The 19,713-nt window shown below is 34.8% G+C and overlaps 1 protein-coding gene across 2 annotated transcripts in view; it reads left to right on the top strand.

Annotated features, from left to right (window-relative positions):
- The window catches only part of IBTK (inhibitor of Bruton tyrosine kinase), a 90,268-nt gene extending 88,540 nt beyond the window's left edge, over positions 1–1,728 (top strand). For both annotated transcript variants that reach the window (XM_011221109.3, XM_011221108.3), the window contains exon 29: positions 541–1,728. In XM_011221109.3, the coding sequence (XP_011219411.1) occupies positions 541–672 (132 nt within the window). In that variant the 3' untranslated portion in view covers positions 673–1,728. The remainder of the gene's footprint in view (positions 1–540) is intronic.
- The last annotated feature ends 17,985 nt before the right edge of the window (positions 1,729–19,713 follow it).

Below are 19,713 nucleotides of genomic sequence, written 5' to 3'. Positions count from 1 at the left end.
TCGTACATGCTCTCTCTCTAAATGTATATATATATGACGAGTAAAAGTAATCAGTAATGAACTTGGCATTATCGAGTCCTTCTGTATCAGTAAGTGTTCTTAGATTGTAAGCCACAGATACCAACTTTGGCTAACTTATGGAAAAGAGAAATTATTAGGGGGATATTAAAATTTCACAGATGTAGGTGAAAGACCAGGGAGCCAGGCTTGGAAACAGATAAGACCCACAGTTGCCCTGAAGAGTTAGAAGACTTGTAGAGCAGAAAGTATCTCACTGCAATTATTGGAATAAATGGATTCCAACAACTATTTTCAGGGATTTTTTCCTTCTGCTCAAGATTAGAATTTAAGGGAGGGTGGGTATCTGATTATTCTTCTTCAGGCCTTAAGCCTTCTACTTGCTAAGGGGACTAGCAAGATACCTAATTTAATTCTGCTGCATTGTATTCATAGAAAGTGGTATTTCCGCAAAAGGAAATTGGAAAGCTAATGTAATCCTGCTAAAAGATTAAAGCAATTTTTTTTTCACCTTTTTTTCAGATTGAAGAGCGTGCGATACAGGATTTATTGGTTTTCTATGAGGCATTTGGCAACCCTGATGAGTTTGTCATTGTTGAAAGGACACCACAGGGACCACTAGCAGTACCTATGTGGAATAAGCATGGATGCTGATTTGCTGTGGAGTTGAAATGCATTTTTCATAAATTATGATTGTTCTAAAGAAGAGCTATGGAAAAGAGGTCTTACAAATTTGATGACATCATTCTAGCTAGAATAAGAAAGGATCTAATTTCTTTAGGGCAGTTTAGGTATATAATGTTTAAATGATTAAAAACAAATGCCACAGAATTATGATTTTAGTCACTTTTTATGTAAAAATGTGTGAGAGGAAACTTAGTAGGATAAGGTTTAAGTAGAATTATTTCTTTTGAACAGTCTGCAAAGGAAAACATGACTGATTGAAGTATAAAATTTAACAGTAAGACATTAAAAATAACTTTCCATTTGAGAATTTGGGATAAATAATTTAGAAGATTTTGTCAAATATCTGTTGTCACTTTTTTTTTAAATATATATGATATTGATGAGCATAAAGTAGGAGCATCAGCCATTACTTCTGATCCATTAATGGCCAAAATTTTGTGTTTGCAATAGTAGTTGTTTTCATTCTTGTGTCTCTTTTGATCAGGAGTACGGTGAAAAGAGAATGTGAATACTATTCTGAAGCTTAGTCCAAGATATGGTTCCTTTTTTAAATTTGGAGTCATTGTGTGTTGTTTTTTGGTGGGGAGGGGAGACCTTTTAAAAGCCTGATTATGAAAGAATCAATTTCTCAAAATATTAAAATTTTCCAAAATAAATGCTTAATTATCCATACAAGAATTGAATAGTTTCAAAGACCCTTTACAATATTATGTAATCAGAAGTTCTCTGATGCTGAGTTACATGAATAGACATACATAGTTTTCTTTATAGTGTGCTATTTGGTTCTGAGTGGTTAAATTTTTTAAAAACAAATGTTAAATCTGTGCTCCAATAAACTAGACAGATTGGGAAGGTTAATGTTCTAGTTTCTGAAACATAATTCTAGGGGAATATGTAGGCAATTCACTGCTATAATTCAGGTGATGGAAATATGGCTGAAACTAACTTAATACTTGAGGTTTAACTCTACCTAACACAGCAAATTTGTAAGCAAATGTGCAATAAAAAATAATCTTGATCCATTTTACTGTTAATGTGTCTTTGATATCTTATACTATATTGACATCTACCACAGAGGGAATTACTAATTATTCCTCCTGATCTACTGTATTATACCCGGTATTGTTTGCATTGATGCTGTGTGTTCATTCCTCCACTGCTTAAAAAAGTCAGTTTTCCTAAGATGCATCTGTGATAGGTTTTATATTATGTTTAACTAAATTGAGAAGAAATGGATTTTATGTTTTATTGAAATTGCAGTAAAGAGGCCTTCTGAAGTAATTGCTTTATGTCATATGAAGCTTTGATTCTTAATGCATGTTGGCATCTTTAACATTTGAAGATGCTATCAAGTGATGGTTTTCACAGTGCACTCTATGTTGCCTGGGAAGCAACCTAAAGAGCCTTTGTTGGATAGGATGTGAAGAGAGGGAGAAGGGCTGAGTCTGTGGGGCTTTAGACCTTTACTAACCTCCATTAGAGTGTTGTGTTTTGTGGCCCATTTTATATAGTGAGGTGTTATATAAAATTTCATTGGGAAACAAAGAGAATTCTTTTCCTAGTAAAATGAAAGATAAGCATGCTATACACTGTAACTTTTCATAAACAATTCCATGAAGATAGTAACCTAATACTTTACCACCAAAAAGCCCAGGAAAGTGATGGGGTGTTTTTTCCCCCCTAACAATATTGTTCTGCCTGTAATAACTAATTCATCTTTAATCGCTTGACTTCAAGACTTAGTAGAATTGAAAACAGTCAAGAAATTGTCATTTTAAAGGATCAGGGGAGTGAAGAGGGTTTTAAGATTGACCATGACAGTCCTAGGACACTTCAGCCTGGAAAGGTGATGGTTGGCGGAGGTGGAGGTGTAAAATAAGAGTACCCTGAAAACCTGCAAAATTGACAAGTCTACCAGTTAAGTAAAAGTTAATTTTTTGACAAAATAATAGGATTTAGGACCTCTCTTAAAGTTCAAAAGAGGTGGCTTTTAAAACAAGTTTAAGAGATTCCTACTTTATATAGGAATGACAGAGACAGTTGAGAAATATTTCTAGTCAATATCTAGGTTTGTTCTGTAACTCTTTTAGGAGGTTGGAGTGTATGTGTTTGCTCATGATAAGGGTGTTAATAGCGATTTCATAAAATTTAGATCTGAAGAAGCCTAATAGATTAACCTTGCATATTGTCTTTATTTTACTAAAAAAAAAAGTGAACTCCAGAGAAAGTGACTAATGAGAATGAAGTCTGTCTTTTCAGTATGATTCCCCTAGAGCCGTGCCTCTTAGAAATTGCTAATTGTCTATAGCAATTTAACCAAAACTGAGAACGTATAAAAAAGCACTTAGAAAAGATAAATGTAACCAGAAGCTTCCCGAATTGTCCATTTAAGAGAGCTTTTCAGAAGAGACTACAGCAACCTTCCACCAAAGAATTGGGGACAAGTGATCCAAGATTTACGGTACTGCTTATGTGTATCTTTTTTGCTTGAAGTGATGCTCAATTATGTAAGATACCAGAACAACCTGGTCATTCCTACATACATAACCATCAAACTGTATCTTAGTCTTTATTTAATTTTTTATATGTTTCTCTACTTGGCTGCTTGGCTGGCAATTCCTTTGTGTTAAAACTGAATTCTTGATAACCCCCAAACTTCCTGATCTTTTTTATTTCCTTATCTCTTGTCATTCTTCTAAATCATTTGGGCCGAACTTTTGGATTCTACTTTATCTCTTTCCCCATTTGCCCCCACATCTACTGGTTCTCCTACTCCTATCATTTATTTGATCTTTTCCATTTCATTCTCATTACTAGTACTGTATTTTAAGTCCTTTTTTCTTTCCAAAAGTTCTCAGACCTTTTAGTCTTAGGACCAAAGGTTTATACTGATAAAAAAATATTGAGAACTCCAAAGAGCTTTTGTTTATATGTGTTACATCTATTTGTATTTAATGTTTTCAAAATTAGAACTATAAAAATTCAGTTCTTATAAAAAATCATAAACCATCATGTTAAATAACATTTTTAATGAAAATGTAACTATTTTATAAAACAAAATTAAGAAGATTGGGATCATTTTATATTTTTATATATAAAACCATATAACTCAGCATTTCAGGTTTAGGTCTTTGCTGTGTGGGTTTATAGAGAACTCTAGATTCTCCTAGCTGCTTCTGCATTCAATGTGTTGCACTGTCACTTGTCATATAGTATCTGGAAACTTGAGAGACTGAGATAGAAAATGGCAAATGACAACTTATGAAAATGGTTTTGATCTCACTAACTCCTGAAAGGTTGAGAACATGGTTAAGAACCACTTCTTTAGTCCCATAGCTGCTCTCCCTTTTTTCCATCTGCCTGGTCCAATCCATTAAACTTGTTAATTCCCAAACTAATAGCCCCAAAGCATATGTCTTGTCCGTACTTTGAAAACTTAAAACTTAAGTTACTCCCTCTGCAGTTTGAGTAAGTAAGTTCATATTTCCTTGGTTTGGCCTTGAAGTGATTTTCCCCCCCAATTCTACATGTGGTGGGAGAGCCAAACTTGACCTGATAGTTCTCCCAAACAGATTTTGCTTTGTTCATGCAGATCTCTGTCTAAATTTTTCTTTCTCTTCGCCTATTGAAATTATCCATGATTAAGGCAACCCAAATTCTATTTCCTTCATGAACTTTTTCCTGTTTTTTTTCCCTCCCCATAGTGTCTCAAAAGAAAAAACAGTAGTATACATGGATCGACTGAGTTCCCAATTCCTTTTAGCATTTTATGCCTTATAATAGGATACTTGTCATATTCTGCCATTAGTTCTGTTTTCCTATTAGCCTTTATCTTTCACTAAATTTATATTTTTGAAAGCACAGACTAACCATTCCTTTCTTTTATGTGTTTTATTTAAAATCTTGAACCATAACGCAGATAAGTATGAAAGACAAAAATATTCAGCTCAGTGATTTACCAGTAAGTCAATAAATTGACCCAAAAGAGGTACTGGATTTGATTTGTTAATACTTGAGGATTTTGGCTTCTATAATTCATGAGAGATATTGGTCTGTGGTTTTCTCTTCTTTTGTTACGTTTTTCTGGCTTAGGATCAGTGTGATAATGGCCTTGTAGAATGAGTTGACAAATATTCCTCCTCTTTTCTCAAACTGTTTATAAATAATTGGTATTATTTAAATGTTTGCTAGCATTAACAGCTGAAGCCATCTGGATGTGGGCTTGTCTTTGTGAGAAAATCTTTATTAATTCAGTTTCTTTCATTTTCTCTATAGGTTGCAGGCTGAGATTTTTTTAATATCTTCTTGAGTCAGTTTCAATCATTTAGGTGTCTAGGACTTAATCTAAATTGTCTAGTTTGTTGGCATAAAGTTCTTCACAGTACTTCTAATCCTTTTAATCTCTGTAAGATTGGTGGTGAGGTCTCCACTTTCATTCTTGATTTTGGGTCTGTGTTTTCTCTCTTTTTTTCCTTTGATCATAGTAATTTTGTCAATCTATTCAAAGAATCAACTTTGGGGTTCATTGATATTTTCCCCTATTTTTTTCCCATTGGTTTTAACCCTGATCTTCATTATTTCTTGTTTTCTGCTTGCTTTAGCTTTTACTATTCTTTTTCTAGATGTTTAAACCTAGATTATTGATTTAAGAGCTTTTTTCCAAATATAGATATTTAAAGCTATAAATTTACCATTTAGCACTGCTTTACACTGCATTCCATAAATTTGTATATGTTGTGTTTTCATTTTCATTCATTCAGTTCAAAATATTTTTTAATTTCCTTTTGATTGCTTTTTTTTAACCATGGATTATTTAAAAGAATATTGTTTAATTTCAAAATATTTGGGAATTTCTCTAAGTATCCTTTTGTTTATTTCTGTGTTTAATTTTGTTAAATTTGGAGAACCTATTTAGTATTGTTTTGATCCTTTTAAATTTATCGAGACGTATTTTATCATCTAACATATGTAGAATCTTAGAGATTATTCCATGTGTTCATAAGAATAATATTGAATTGACATCATCTTATGAACTGGCAGCTTATAGAATTTTGTTTTCTGTATTGAGAGCAGAAATTGTTACCTAAATACAGGACAAGAATAGAGGCTGAAGATCAAAAGGTATGGACTGTGCTGGATATTATCTATTTGACCTCAGATCCATTCTCTATTTTTCTCTCCACTATACTGTCTTGTGAGGCTGAACTCAAGAGTTTTGTCAGCTAGCTCATTTCCTTCTGGTTTCTGGTTACTGTAGGCAGTTTGGAACAACTAGTATAATATTGGCATATTGAAAGGAGGAGAGACACTGAACCTCCCCCTAGCCCCCGTCTCCTACCTCCATGGTGTTGCTATGGTCTACACTCTTCACCAGAAGGTCATATCTCCTATCAGGCAACTTGCTTCCCATGGACCATTCTCTCCAGATTCTGTTAAGTGTTACTTCCTCTCACTCATTCAGATCTAGGAATGACAAAGGATCATCTCATTGTTTCTAGCTCAGGTTACTGCAGTATCCATTGTAGTCTTCCTATGTCCTGCCCACACTTTTATAGTTTATTAATAATTAACCCAAGTTGAGAGTGCTACCTCTTCCCTACTGGGACTCTTAATTGATTCAGAGATGATCCAAGTAACAAAGAAAAGAGGATGTAGAGGTTTTGGTTCAAGGATATCTAGAAATTTGGCAGTGAACAGGCAAACGCATGAGAGACAAAAACGGTAGTTAGATGGCACACTTGTTTTTTGTGTTTTTAAAAATGGAAGTCTACTCATCAAGAAGGCAGAAAGGAGGAAGTCAGTACATACAGAGATTGGAGAGCTGGGAATAGAGGGAATAATTGCAGTTAATAACAAAGACGAAGATGGAATCAACAGTACAAAGTAAAATTTTTTGGAGAGAAGTGCTATTTATTTCTCTGAAACTGAAGGGGAGTAATTGAGTATAATCATAGATCAGTGGTTCTCAGTTTGGTCTCCGGATTAAGATCAAAATTACTGGGAACTTGTGCGAAATGCAAATTACTGAGCTCTACTCCAGTTCTACCAAATCTGAAACTTGGAGTGGAACCCTGCATTCTGTGTTTTGACAGGCTCTCCAGGGAATTCTGATGCATGCTAAAGTTTTAAAAAAATGGTACAGAAGATATTTTGAGGTTAAAAAAAAAAAAAAAGGAAGATATGCTTGGTTTGATAATCTACTTTTCATAGCACAGAGAAGGCCAGTAACTGGAAGAGAATGGAAAACATACTTGCTATATAAATTTAAAAGCTTAAATTTTACTGCCAAATGGAGGGCTTTTTATTAATAGCAACAGGGGAATATTTACAAATTGCTTACAATTCCTTTAAATCTCAAATATTTAGTACAGTTTTAAAAAGATTTTTAATTTCCTTAGGTGCCTTAAAATGCACTAGTCCTAATTATAACTTGTTATAAAGAAAATAATAGTTTTTCCAAAGATCATCCAGAGAGGAAATCAATAAGGAAATAAGGTACTTACAAAAAGTGTTAAACCAGATGGACTTAACAGTTACACACTGAACATTCCATCCAGAAACAACAGAATACACATTCTTCTCAAGTGCACATGAAGCATTCTCTAGGATAGATCATAAGTTAGGCCACAAAACAAGTCTTAATAGTCTTAATAAATTTAAGAAGATTGAAATCATATCAAGCATCATTTCTGACCACAATGGTATAAACTAAAATCAATCACAGGAAGAAAACTGGAAATTCAGAAATAGTGTGGATGTTAAACAACATGGTACTGAACAACCAATGGGTCAAAGAACAAATGAAAAGAGAAATAGAAACATACCTTGGGAAAAATGATAATAGAAATACAACATCATAAAACTTAGAGGATGCAGCAAAGGTGGTTCTAAGAGGGAAATTCATAGCAATAAATGCCTACATCAAGAAACAAAAAAAAAATCTCAGCCTAACTTTATACTTCAACAAACTGGAGAAGGAAGAACAAGTGAAGTCCAAAATTAGCTGTAGGAAGGAAATAAAGAACAGAATGGAAATAAATGAAATAGAAACTAAAAAGACACATGTATCAATGAAACCAAGCTGCTTTTTGAAAAGGTAAATAAAACTGACAAACCTTTAGCAAGACCCCCCAAGGAAAAAAAAAAGAGAGGACAGAAAATTAGAATGAAAGAGATGTTACAACTAAAACCACGGAAATAAAAAGGATCCATACGTTACTATGAACAATTATATACCAACAAATTTGAAAACCTGTAAGAAATGGATAAATTCCTAGAAACACACAACCTACCAAGACTGAATAATAAATAGAAAACCTGAACAGACTAATTCCTATTCCGGAGATTGAATTGGCAATCAAAAACCTCCCATGAAACAGAAGTGCAGAACCAGACAGCTTTACTGATGAATTCTACCAAATATTTAAAGGAGAATTAACACCAATCCTTATCCAAGTCTTCCAAAAAATAAAAGAGGGAACACTTCCAAACTCATTTCACAGGACCACATCATCCTAATACCAAAACCAGAAAAGGACACCACAAGAAACTAAAATTACAGGCCTATATCCCGAATGAACATTGATGCAAAGTCTTCAATAAAATATTAGCAAATCACATTCAACAATGCATTAAAAGGATCATACGCTATGATCAAGTGGCATTTATTTCAGGGATGGTTCAGTATCTGTAAAACAATGTGATACACCACATTAACAAAGGGAAGGACCATCTTTAATAGATGCAGAAAAAGTATTTGACAACATGCAGCACCAATTTATGATAAAAACTCAACAAATCGGATATAGTGGAGATATACCTCAAGGTAATAAAGGCCATATGCAAGAAGCCCACAGCTAACATTATACTCAGCTGTGAAAAGCTGAAAGATAAGAAACAAGATGCTCACTCTTGCCATTTTTATTTAAGATAATATTGGAAGTCCTAGCCAGAGCATTTTGGCAGGAAAAGAAATAAAATGCATCCAAATTGGAAAGAAATAAGTAAAACTGTCACTACCTGCAGATAACATGACACTATACACAGAAAACCCTGAAGACTCCACCAAAAAAACTGTTAGAACTAATAAATGAATTCAGTAAAGTTGCAGGATACAAAATACACAAAAATCTGTTTTGTTTGTATATACTAATAATGAACTATCAGAGAAATTAAAATGATCCCATATACAGTTGCACCAAAAAGAGTAAAATACTTAGGAATAAATTCAACCAAGGAGGTGAAAGATCTGTACACAGAACTATACAATATTGATGAAAGAAGCTGAAGAAGACATAAATAAATAGAAAGAGGTTCTGTACTCGTGGACTGGAAGAATTAATGTTGTTAAAATGGCCATACTACCGAAAGGAATCCTTATAAAAATTCCAATGGCATTTTTCACAAAAATAGAACAGTTCTGAAATGTGTATGACTCTGAATAGCAAAAGCACTCTTGAGAGGAAAACAAAAAAACAAAAAAGCTAGAAGCATCACATTTCCTGATTTCAGACTCTATTACAAAGCGATAGTAATCAAAACAGCATGGTATTGCCATAAAAAAAAAAAGACATATAGATCAATGAAACAGAATAGAGAGCCCAGAAATAAACCCATACATTAATTTACAACAAAGGCATCAAGAATATACGATGGGGAAAGAAGAGTCTCTTCAACAAATTGTGTTGGAAAAATTATACACCATGTATAAAATTTAATTCAAAATGGATTGAAGACTTGAATAAAGACCTGAAACCATAAAACTACTCAAAGAAAAAATAGGTGGTAAACTCTGACATCAGTCCTGGCAAGGATTTTTCATATTTGAAAACAAAAGCAAAGGAAACAAAACAAATGGACATCAAACTAAAAAGCTTCTGCACAGCAAAGGAGATCACCAATAAAATGAAAAGACAAACTACCAAATAGAAATGAGCTAGTATTCAAAATATATAAAGAACTCCTAAAACTCAACAGACATATGAAGAGATGCCCAACAAAACTAATCATCGGGGAAACGCAAATCAAAATCACAATGAAACATGTCATACATGTCAGAATGGCTAAAATAAAAATACAAGAAATAACAAGTGTTGGTGAGCATGTGGAGAAAAAGGAAACCTTGTACACTATTGGTGGGAATGCAAGTTGGTACGGCCACTGTAGAAAATAGTTTGATGTTCTTCAAAAAATGAAAAACAGAATTACCATAGGATCCAGTAATTTCGTTATGGAGTATTCACCCAAAGAAAATGAGAACACTCATTCAAAAAGACCTATGCACCCCTATGTTTATTTCAGCATTATTTACAATAGCCAAGATAATAGAAGCAATCCAAGTGTCCATCAATAGGTGGGTAAAGAAGAGGTAGGACACACGCACACACACACACACACACAATGGAATATTACACAGCCATAAACAAGAATGAGATCTTGCCATTTGCCACAACATGGATGGATCTAGAGGGGAAAATGCTAAATGAAAAGAATTACAAAGAAAAATACTATATGATTTCACTCGTGGAATTTAAGAAACAAAGAAAAAAAGAACAAAAAACCCCTCTTAAATATAGAGAACAAATTGGTGGCTGCCGGGGGTGGGGGCGGGGAGGTGGGTTGGGGGATAGTTGAAACAGGTGAAGGGGAGGGGATTAAGAGTACATTTACTGTGATGAGCACCAAGCAATGTACAGAATTGAATTATATTGTACACCTGAAACTAACATAACACTGTGGGTTAATTATACTTCGAATTAAAAAAAAAAAAGTTTAAAAATCCCATACAATAGCAAAAAAACAAATTTAAAATTGGGAAGAGCTGAATAGACATTTTTCCAAAGACATAAAGATGGCCAACAGACATATGAGAGGTGCTTAACATCACTGGTCATCAGGGAAATGCAATCAAAGCTACAAGGAGATATCACTCAGACCTATTAGAATGGCTGCTAACAACAGCAACAAAGAGGTGCCTGGGTGGCTCAGCTGGTTGAACATCTGCTTTTGGCTCAGGTCATGATCCCAGGGTCCTGGGATCGAGTCTCGCATAGGACTCCTTGCTCAGGGGGGAGCCTGCTTCTCCCTCTGCCTACCGCTTCCCCTGCTTGTGCGCTCGCTCTCTCTCACAAATCTTTAAAAACAACAACAACAACAAAGAAATAAGTATTGGCAAGGATTTGGAGAAAAGGGAACCCCTGTGCATTGTTGGTAGGAATATAAATTGGTACAGCCACTATGGAAAACAGTACGGAGGTTCCTCAAAAAATTAGAACTACCATATGATCCAGCAATTACACATCTAGGTGCTTTTCTAAAAAAAACAAACACACTGGAAGATATGCACCCCAGTGTTCGTTGCAGCATTATTCTATAGTAGCCAAGATATAGGAACAACCTAAATATCCATTGATGGATGAATGGCTAAAAAATTGTGATACACACATACATATATATACACACACGGAAAGAGGTGAGATCTTGCGTTTTGCTACAACATGGTTGGATCTGGAGGGCATTATGCTAGTAAAATAAGTCAGGAAAAGCAAATACCATATGATCTCACATATATATGAAATCTTAAAATATGTGAAATCTTGAAATATATTTTATATAATGTATATCATAAATTATATGATATATATTATATGCTATTATACTAAATATATATTACACTATTATTACATGCTATTATATATAATATACAATTATATACTATTATTATACTATACTATATACTATATTATTATGTATTATTATACTAATATACACACACACACACCCTAAGCTCATAGATAGAACAGACTGACAATTGCTAGAGGCAGGGAGTGAAGGGTGGACAGAATGAGTGAAGGGGTTCAAATGGTACAAACTTCCAGCTATAAGTAAGTCATGGAGATGTAATGTACAGCTTGGGGACTATAGTTAATAATACTGTGTTGCAAATTTGGACACAGCTAAGTGTAGATCTTAAAAGTTACCTCAAGAAGAAAAAAATTTACTAATGATATATGGTGATGGATGCTAAGTAGACTTATTGCAGTGATAATTTTGCAATATATACAATTATGTTGCATACCTGAAACTAATATAAGTCAGTTATACCTGAATTAATTTTTTTTCTAGTTACATTCTCTGTTAGAAAATAAAAGTTAAATTGTAGATTATAACTGTGTGGGAAGAATTATAGGGCCAAACTCATTTTTCAGATATCCAAGACAGATCATCATTTCCTAAGTAATAAGGTGTTTTGTTTTACAAGCTCTCCCTCTACCCATCCTTTATAAACTAATTGTGTGCATATGGACTTTTAACTTGGAGTTTAATTTGCAGAAAATGAAGAACTGAATTGCATTTAAAATTGTGAATGTGAATTTATAGTACAAATATTTTCCAAAATACTTATAAATTTCTTTAGCTGTGGCGTTCAATTTAGGATGGACTTGGAGCTCCTAAAAAATAAAATCCTATAAATAGACTTTTTTTAAAACAGATCGCACTTGAAATTGATGGCAAATATATATAGTATTCTTTTAAAGTCAGGCTAAAAATTAAGGAAACCTCTAGTCCTTTCATGTGTACATGAGATGAAAAAGATTTGGAGGTGATGTAATTTTTTTTTTATTTAAAGAGACTTTGGAGGCACAATTTAGTGTACAGTAGGACTTCCAGTTGTAAGATGACAGAGAAAAGACATCTTCAGCCTCTTTTTGAAAATCACCTCTAAATAACAAGAAAAACAAGAAGCAAACACAAACTTCATCTTTGACCAAACCGGGAGTTATCCTTAACACTGAATCTCAGTAAAGGATGACAGAATGTGTATGGATCCCATCAAACTTCAAGCAGAAGAATGGACTCCACTTTTATTACTTGATTAGGACTACAGAAAATCTCTAGTTCTCTGTAGATTTTCCCCTTTACCTGGTTCTGGTTTGACCTCTTTTGGGTCCAATACATCTATCCTGAGTTGCTCACAATTTTCTCATTTCCCAAAGTAGATTTGATTACCCACTTTGATGAGTTTCGGGAATTGTGCATTAACTGATGACTTCAGCTTTTAGTAGACTTCAGCGTGGTGCTTTGCTCTTACGGTCCAAGCCAATTCAGTATCAGCAGGCTGACCTCATGCTAGCATCTCATCAGCTCATCGGTTCCACTAGTCACCTCCACGTCGCAGCCCACAAATCATGGGCTCACTTCCCTTGTGATTTTGTGTGACTGTGCTCCTTCCCTAGTTGGCCCAAAAGGGCCAGAACGCTGTGTATAAATAAGTTCTGGAGATCCACACTGCGTACCACCTGTAACTAACACTGTCGATTTTATACTTAAAATTTGCCAAAACAGATCTTGTATTTTTATCACACACACGCATTACTACTACTAATAAAGGGGGAAGGAGGAAACTTTGGGAGGTGAAGGATCTGTCTATGACCTTGATGGTGGTGAAGGTGGTGATGGCTTCATGGGTATACACTTAAAACCAAACTCATCAAGTTGTATACATTAAATATGGACAGCTTTTTACCTGTCAGTCAGACCTCGGTGAAGTGGTTTAAGGAGTAGATTGAAATAAAGAAAAAACAGGTGAAAGAGCTGACAGAGATTGCGTTTGAGAGCAACTGGGAGCAACTATTTTGACACTTTTTTTTTAGCACGGCTTGACTTCTAAGCTCTGCAAGTATATAATAATTTAAAAATTGTGAAATTATAAACTCAAAAATCTATTAGATTGATGGCTTTATAGAAAAGAAAACCAGACATAATTCTTGCTCAGTATAAATACTGATTTACCTTGTGTTTAATCTTAAAATTTGAGACTGTACAGCAAGTACCCTGAACTTGGTTAACATGAAAGCTCTAATTATTCAGCTAAGTTTCCTTCATAAAATAAGCTTCAGTCTCAGAAAATGTACACTGTAAAACATCTATCTTCATTTGCTTTACCTATCAAATATTTTAAGGCAAAATGTGTTGGAAGCATTTAGATTATATATATTAAATCTTGTTTCAGAGTGTTTTTTTAGACTTGTTAGAGCAAAAGATTTTGAATCCTATTGTGACGTATAAATGACACAAAGAGACACGTAAATTGTGTATTCTGATAAATTACCAAAATATACCGTAGAGTAGTAGATAAGCATATTTGAATATTCAAACCCCTTTCTTTTTTTTTTTTTTTTGAAAGATTTTGTTTATTTTTTTGATAGAGAAAGACAGCCGGCGAGAGAGGGAATACAAGCACGGAGAGTGGGAGAGGAAGAAGCAGGCTCCCAGCGGAGGAGCCCGATGTGGGGCTCGATCCCAGAACACTGGGATCACGCCCTGAGCCAAAGGCAGACGCTTAACGACTGCGCTACCCAGGTGCCCCATCAAACCCCTTTCTAATAAGCATGTTAATTGCTGGCTCTTCCTATACGGACTGGACTATGAGTCAGTAAAGAAAGTAACTCCAAAGCAGAAAGTTAACAGTCAGTTAAAGTTTATCAATACTTGGGGTTGGTTTTTATTAAAGCTAAACATTTTTTAAATTGGTTTTAATTTTGTGTCCATTTCAGCCTTAGATGATTCTTTGGAATCATCATTTTGAGGTTTGTATTTTAAGAACATGTGAATCTTAAAAGTATTCCAAAATTAGAAATTAGAGCTTTTTTTCAGGTAACCATAAGCTCAAAATTCCAAATTTTCATGTAATGTAATAAAAGCCTCCAAATGAGGCACTGTCTTTCAGATTCATAGAAACAGATGGCATATTAGTTTAGAATTTTTAGTTGTGAATTGCGTCAAAATCGTAAGCTTAAGAATTGGAAGTGTGAGAGTTTTTTGTATTCTGTATGAACATTCCTACAGTTGCTACTTGGGTAATGTTTAAAGTGGATAAATGTTTTTAAATAGAATTACACAAAATACATTCATCCATTTACTTTTCTGTTTTCATCTTATTGTGAACCAAATAAGCAAGCTTAAAAGACAGAAGGTAAAATAAATTTTTTTTAAAAAATCAAGTCATAAACATCAAGCTAAATTTTGCTCCACTATAGTGTATAGCTTATTTTAAAGAGTGAGTCTTAAAATTCTGTGGAACAGCATGGTCTGGAATATTACAAAAGTGTATTTTGTATACTTTAGGACAAAGAGAAAGTAGTAATGTCCACCCTCACTGAAAAAAAGTATTTAATAAGATAGAAAATAAAGGCATCATAATTAAGTTCAATTCATATACGTATGCCTGACACTATTAAATGTCTTAGTTTAGACTTTTGTAGTATTCTCTTGGTAGAAATTACAGATGATTCTATTAAAAAATAATTAAAGTATTGTGTTATTGTAACTCAATTCTTCACTTCTTGCATAATATTTAGAGGAAGTAAAACTTGTCATTTTAAATTAATTTTTAGAGGGGCACCTGGGTGGCACAGCGGTTAAGCATCTGCCTTTGGCTCAGGGCGTGATCCCGGCGTTATGGGATCGAGCCCCATGTCAGGCTCCCTTCGCTATGAGCCTGCTTCTTCCTCTCCCACTCCCCCTGCTTGTGTTCCCTCTCTCGCTGGCTGTCTCTATCTCTGTCAAATAAATAAAATCTTAAAAAAAAATTAATTTTTAGAGAAAATGAATTTATAAATGTTTTATCTCTAAAGTTCTATTTGTTACATATGTCACTGGTTTCAATTAAGTCATTTAAGGTTTCTAAAGCTTCTAAAATTTTTTTGAAGTTTCTGAAAAAAATTACTAATTGCACTTATCAATAAAAAGTGAAATGGAAATAACAGTAGGCTGAAATGAAAAGATGAATTTTCTCTTGCCTTTCAAGAATAACATAGCAGTGACCAGTCTAGTAAGTAATAAAATAGTGTATTTGACTCATTTTGCCATCACTAGACATGGAAAACTTCTAGGAAAAAGAGGCATTTAATATGATTTTATGTTAGATGCATGTCTATAACCAAGTATCTAAAACCATCACCATCACCATCACACTCATTACCAAGCATTTGTTTCCATAACTATGGTCCAGAAGGTAGAAGAATTCACGGACAGGGTAGCAGCTGTACCCCCTCCTATCTAGGGACAGACATTGGAGCTGATCGTACGTTTCTAAGAGCCTGTAAGGAGAGATAGGTAACAAGCACCAGAATTAAAGGTAGTAACTGAGATTAAAGAAAATAAATTTATTCTTTGTATGTTAAACAATTACTTTGCATTGGTTAGATAGAGCCCTCAACATGACCTTCTCTTGAAGTTTTCAGAACAGTACACCATTCAAGGTGAAAAGTCACAGGCTTATCAGGAAGGAGATTTATGTTCTCCTTTAATACCATTTGCCCTCAGAGTTGTTGGTGCTACTCTTCTGGGGTTTTCTTTCTAAATCCAAAGCATATATATTTCATCAAGTTTGCCACAGGATTATTATTGTCATTGGTAAGATGCTATAATGCCATATAAGTGAACAATCTATGGAGTTCTTGTGAAGCTATATTAGAATTAGTTTACAGAAATATCAAGCATTTTAAAATAGGGCAGAATTTATGTTCAGTGTGGGCTCCCTAAAATGTTTCCATGGAATGTTAATTCTGAGCAGTTCTAATAATGCTATATATTTCTTAAAAGTCCTGTGGTAAAGTTAACTTGGGAAATGCTGGGCTTAAGACTATAAGATGCCTCGGAACTTTTAATTTGTGATTATGCAATGCACTCTCAAGAAGGGAATTTTTCAACAGGACTTATTTTAAAATTTATACTACATTCATTTAACCAATGACTTTTTTTTTTTTAAACAATATCCTTAAGGGATTGGAGTTCTATGGATAATATTCTGGATTATACTGGCATCAAAGTTAGATATAAGCTGTTTTGGGTTTTTTGTTTTTTTTAAAGTAGGCTCCATGTCCATTGTGGAGTCCAATGTGGGGCTTAAATTCACGACCCTGCCATCAAGACCTGAGCTGAGATCAAGAGTCAGGACACTTAACTGACTGAGCTGACCAGGCGTGCCATAGTTAGTTAAAAAGCTCTGGAATTAGACAAACTACCAAGTCACTTTACCTCTCTGAGCCCTGAGTTCTCACCTATTCATTAAGAATAAAAATTTCTACTTAATGAGAGTATTAGAGATTGCTAGTTCATGTAACGAACATAGCTTATTATAAGCACAAATAAAGAATGCTTACTTATCAAAACAGCATTAACTGGAGCAGAGTCCACAAATGCAACTACTGTAATTCCTCAGCAGAATATACAAAGCCTAGAAAAACTGAGCAGCATGTCACCAAAGATAACTATGAGACAAACTGAGGGCTTCGGGGGCGGGGGTGGGGGAATGGGATAGACTGGTGATGGGTAGTAAGGAGGGTACATATTGCATGGTGCACTGGGTGTTATATGCAAACACTGAATCATGGAACATTGCATCAAAAACTGAGGATGTACCGTATGGTGACTAACATAATAAAAATTTTTTTAAAAATTAAAAAAAGATAGCTATGAAGCAATAGGAAAAAACTGAACTATTTTATATTAAATATAAATTTTACTTTGGTTTATGATTCATTATTCCATCTCATAATTGGTTTACTATTAAACTATTTTCACATAATCTTATTTAATCTTCATTAAAATGACTGATACTATGCCTATTTTTACATTTAATTTTACAGATGAGAAAACTAAAGTAATAAATAACTTTCCAAACTCTTAACAGCTAATCTGTGGAGCCTGTATTGAAACTGATCTTATCCCAAAGCTCATGCTGCATTTTAATAATATTCTCATAGAGTTAAAAACTTGAATATGAAAAGATGAAAAGTCACATCTCCTATCCCTGCCTACATCCTCCAGTTCCCACCTTCAAATGCCCACACTTTAATAAGATTAGGTGTTTTTCCAGTTCCTTTATGCAGATTCAAGCACATACAAATATATATTCTTAGTTTCTCCAAAAATATGTAGAGTTCTTAGGATGTCAAAAGCATGATAATCAAATAAATCAAGATATTTTAAAACTTGTGTGCTGGGAAAGACCCTGTTAAGAGGATGAAAGACAAGCTACAGACTATATCTAGAATAAGGAATGACATCTGAAAAATGAATTATAAAATACGCAAAAGATATAGAGATTTTTTCACCATAGAGAAGATACGGATAGCAAATAAGCACATGAAACCACATTCAACATCAGCCATTAGAAGAGTGCCAATTAAAGCCACAGTGAGAGATCATCACACAGCTACTGCAATAGCTAAAATGAAAACTAGTGATAACGCCAATTGCTAGTGGGGAGGATGTGGAGAAACTGGGTCTCATTAGCTGGTAGACATGTAAAATGGTACAGCCTCTCTGGAAGATAGTTTGGCAGTTTCTCGTAAAACTAAACCTGCGCTTAGCAGGTTGCACTCTCGGGCATTTATCCTAGAGAAATGAACACTTACGTTCACACAAAACCTGTATACAAATATTCATAGTAACTTTAACTATAACAACAAAATACTGGAAGCAACTGAAATCTTCAACCCAAATCTACATTGTGGGTGAAGAGTTCTCAGTCTTTGTGCCAGCATTTTACTCAGTTACCTACAGAACTGTGTAACTTGTCTCCAAGATGGCAGCAATAATCCCTCTTTATCCTGCATTCAACGGAACAAACTCGTACATCCATACAATGCAATACTGTAAGAAAAAGGAAGGAACTGTCGATAAAAGCAACAGCCTGGAGAGACCTCAAAGGTCTTAGGCTTAGTGGAAAAAATCAATCTTGAAAGATTACATGCTCTAAGATTTCATTTATGGAACATTCTCAAAATGAGGAAAATATATAGATGGAGAACAACTTAGTGGTTGGCAATGGGCAGAGACTAGAGGTGAGGAGGGTTTGGTTGGGAGAGAGTGGGCATGGATACAATGAGACAGCATGAAGGAGTTCTTTTGTAGTGATGGAATAGTTCTGTATCTTGATTGTGGTGGTTGTTACACAAATCTATACATGGTATAAAATTGCATACAACTATAAGCACACAAATGAATAAAGGTTTAAAAATGATGTAAAGACCTTTAGTTAGCACGGATATACTAATGTCAATCTCCTGGTTTTGATAGTGTACAATACATTGTCCAATAATCATGATATATCAGCTATACTTTCGATACCAGCATTTTGTGAAGTTGGGTGAAGGCTACCTGGGACTCTTTGTACCATTTTTGCAACTTCCCGTGAGTCTATAATTATTTCAAAATGCAAGTTAAAAAAAAAAATGTGCCTGTAGGATGGGAGGGATTGTTGCCACCATCTTGGAGACACGTCACACAGTCCTCCAGGTAAGTGAGTAAATAGTGACACAGAAACTGAGAACTTGGGCTCTAGGGGCCGGCAAACAAAAGTCATGATTTTGGATGACTGGTCCCTATTTGAAAGGACAGGAGGCAAGAGTCATGGGTTGGTGAGAACCATCAGGACTCAATCTCCATCAGTTCAGGTTCAGGATGTACCACCTGTGTTTGGGAGTAAAGAGTCTACCAGACAGGGCAACTAACCGGCAACAATTAAAGGGAAACGTAGGCAAAGACCTAATTCTGAAAATGAGGCCAAACTGGAGAAAGGAATGGGCAAGCTGGGGATTAGGTGGACTTGCGGAGTTTTGGCAACAGGGGGCATCTGAGCCCGTAGGTGCTGTGCTGGCCGTGTGACTCATCACCCAAGCCTGCAGTGCTGGGTTTGAGGCAGGTAGAGTGCACAGACTGTTCCAAGACTTCTGGAACTGGGACAGGCCCAAGCGCATACAGGACACCGCAGTGAGGAGCTAGAGAATGTGGACAGTGGAAATCAAGCAAAGGTCAAAGCTTGAAGAGAAAATAGGCACTTTCCTTTTGTAAGGGATCCTAAGTTTTACCTCCTTTCCTTCACCATTGCACTTCTTGCACATGTTTTTAATTAGGAAATGACTGCAAAGTACTACACATCTTTTTATAGAACTAAAATACTGATTAGCAAGGATTGTTAGGGTTATACTTGGAATCAAA

This window comes from Ailuropoda melanoleuca, chromosome 19 (assembly GCF_002007445.2).
Source record: "Ailuropoda melanoleuca isolate Jingjing chromosome 19, ASM200744v2, whole genome shotgun sequence".
NCBI classification, from domain to species: domain Eukaryota; kingdom Metazoa; phylum Chordata; class Mammalia; order Carnivora; family Ursidae; genus Ailuropoda; species Ailuropoda melanoleuca.
Note: the sequence above shows the minus strand (reverse complement) of the source record. Positions and strands in the feature narration are given on the sequence as shown.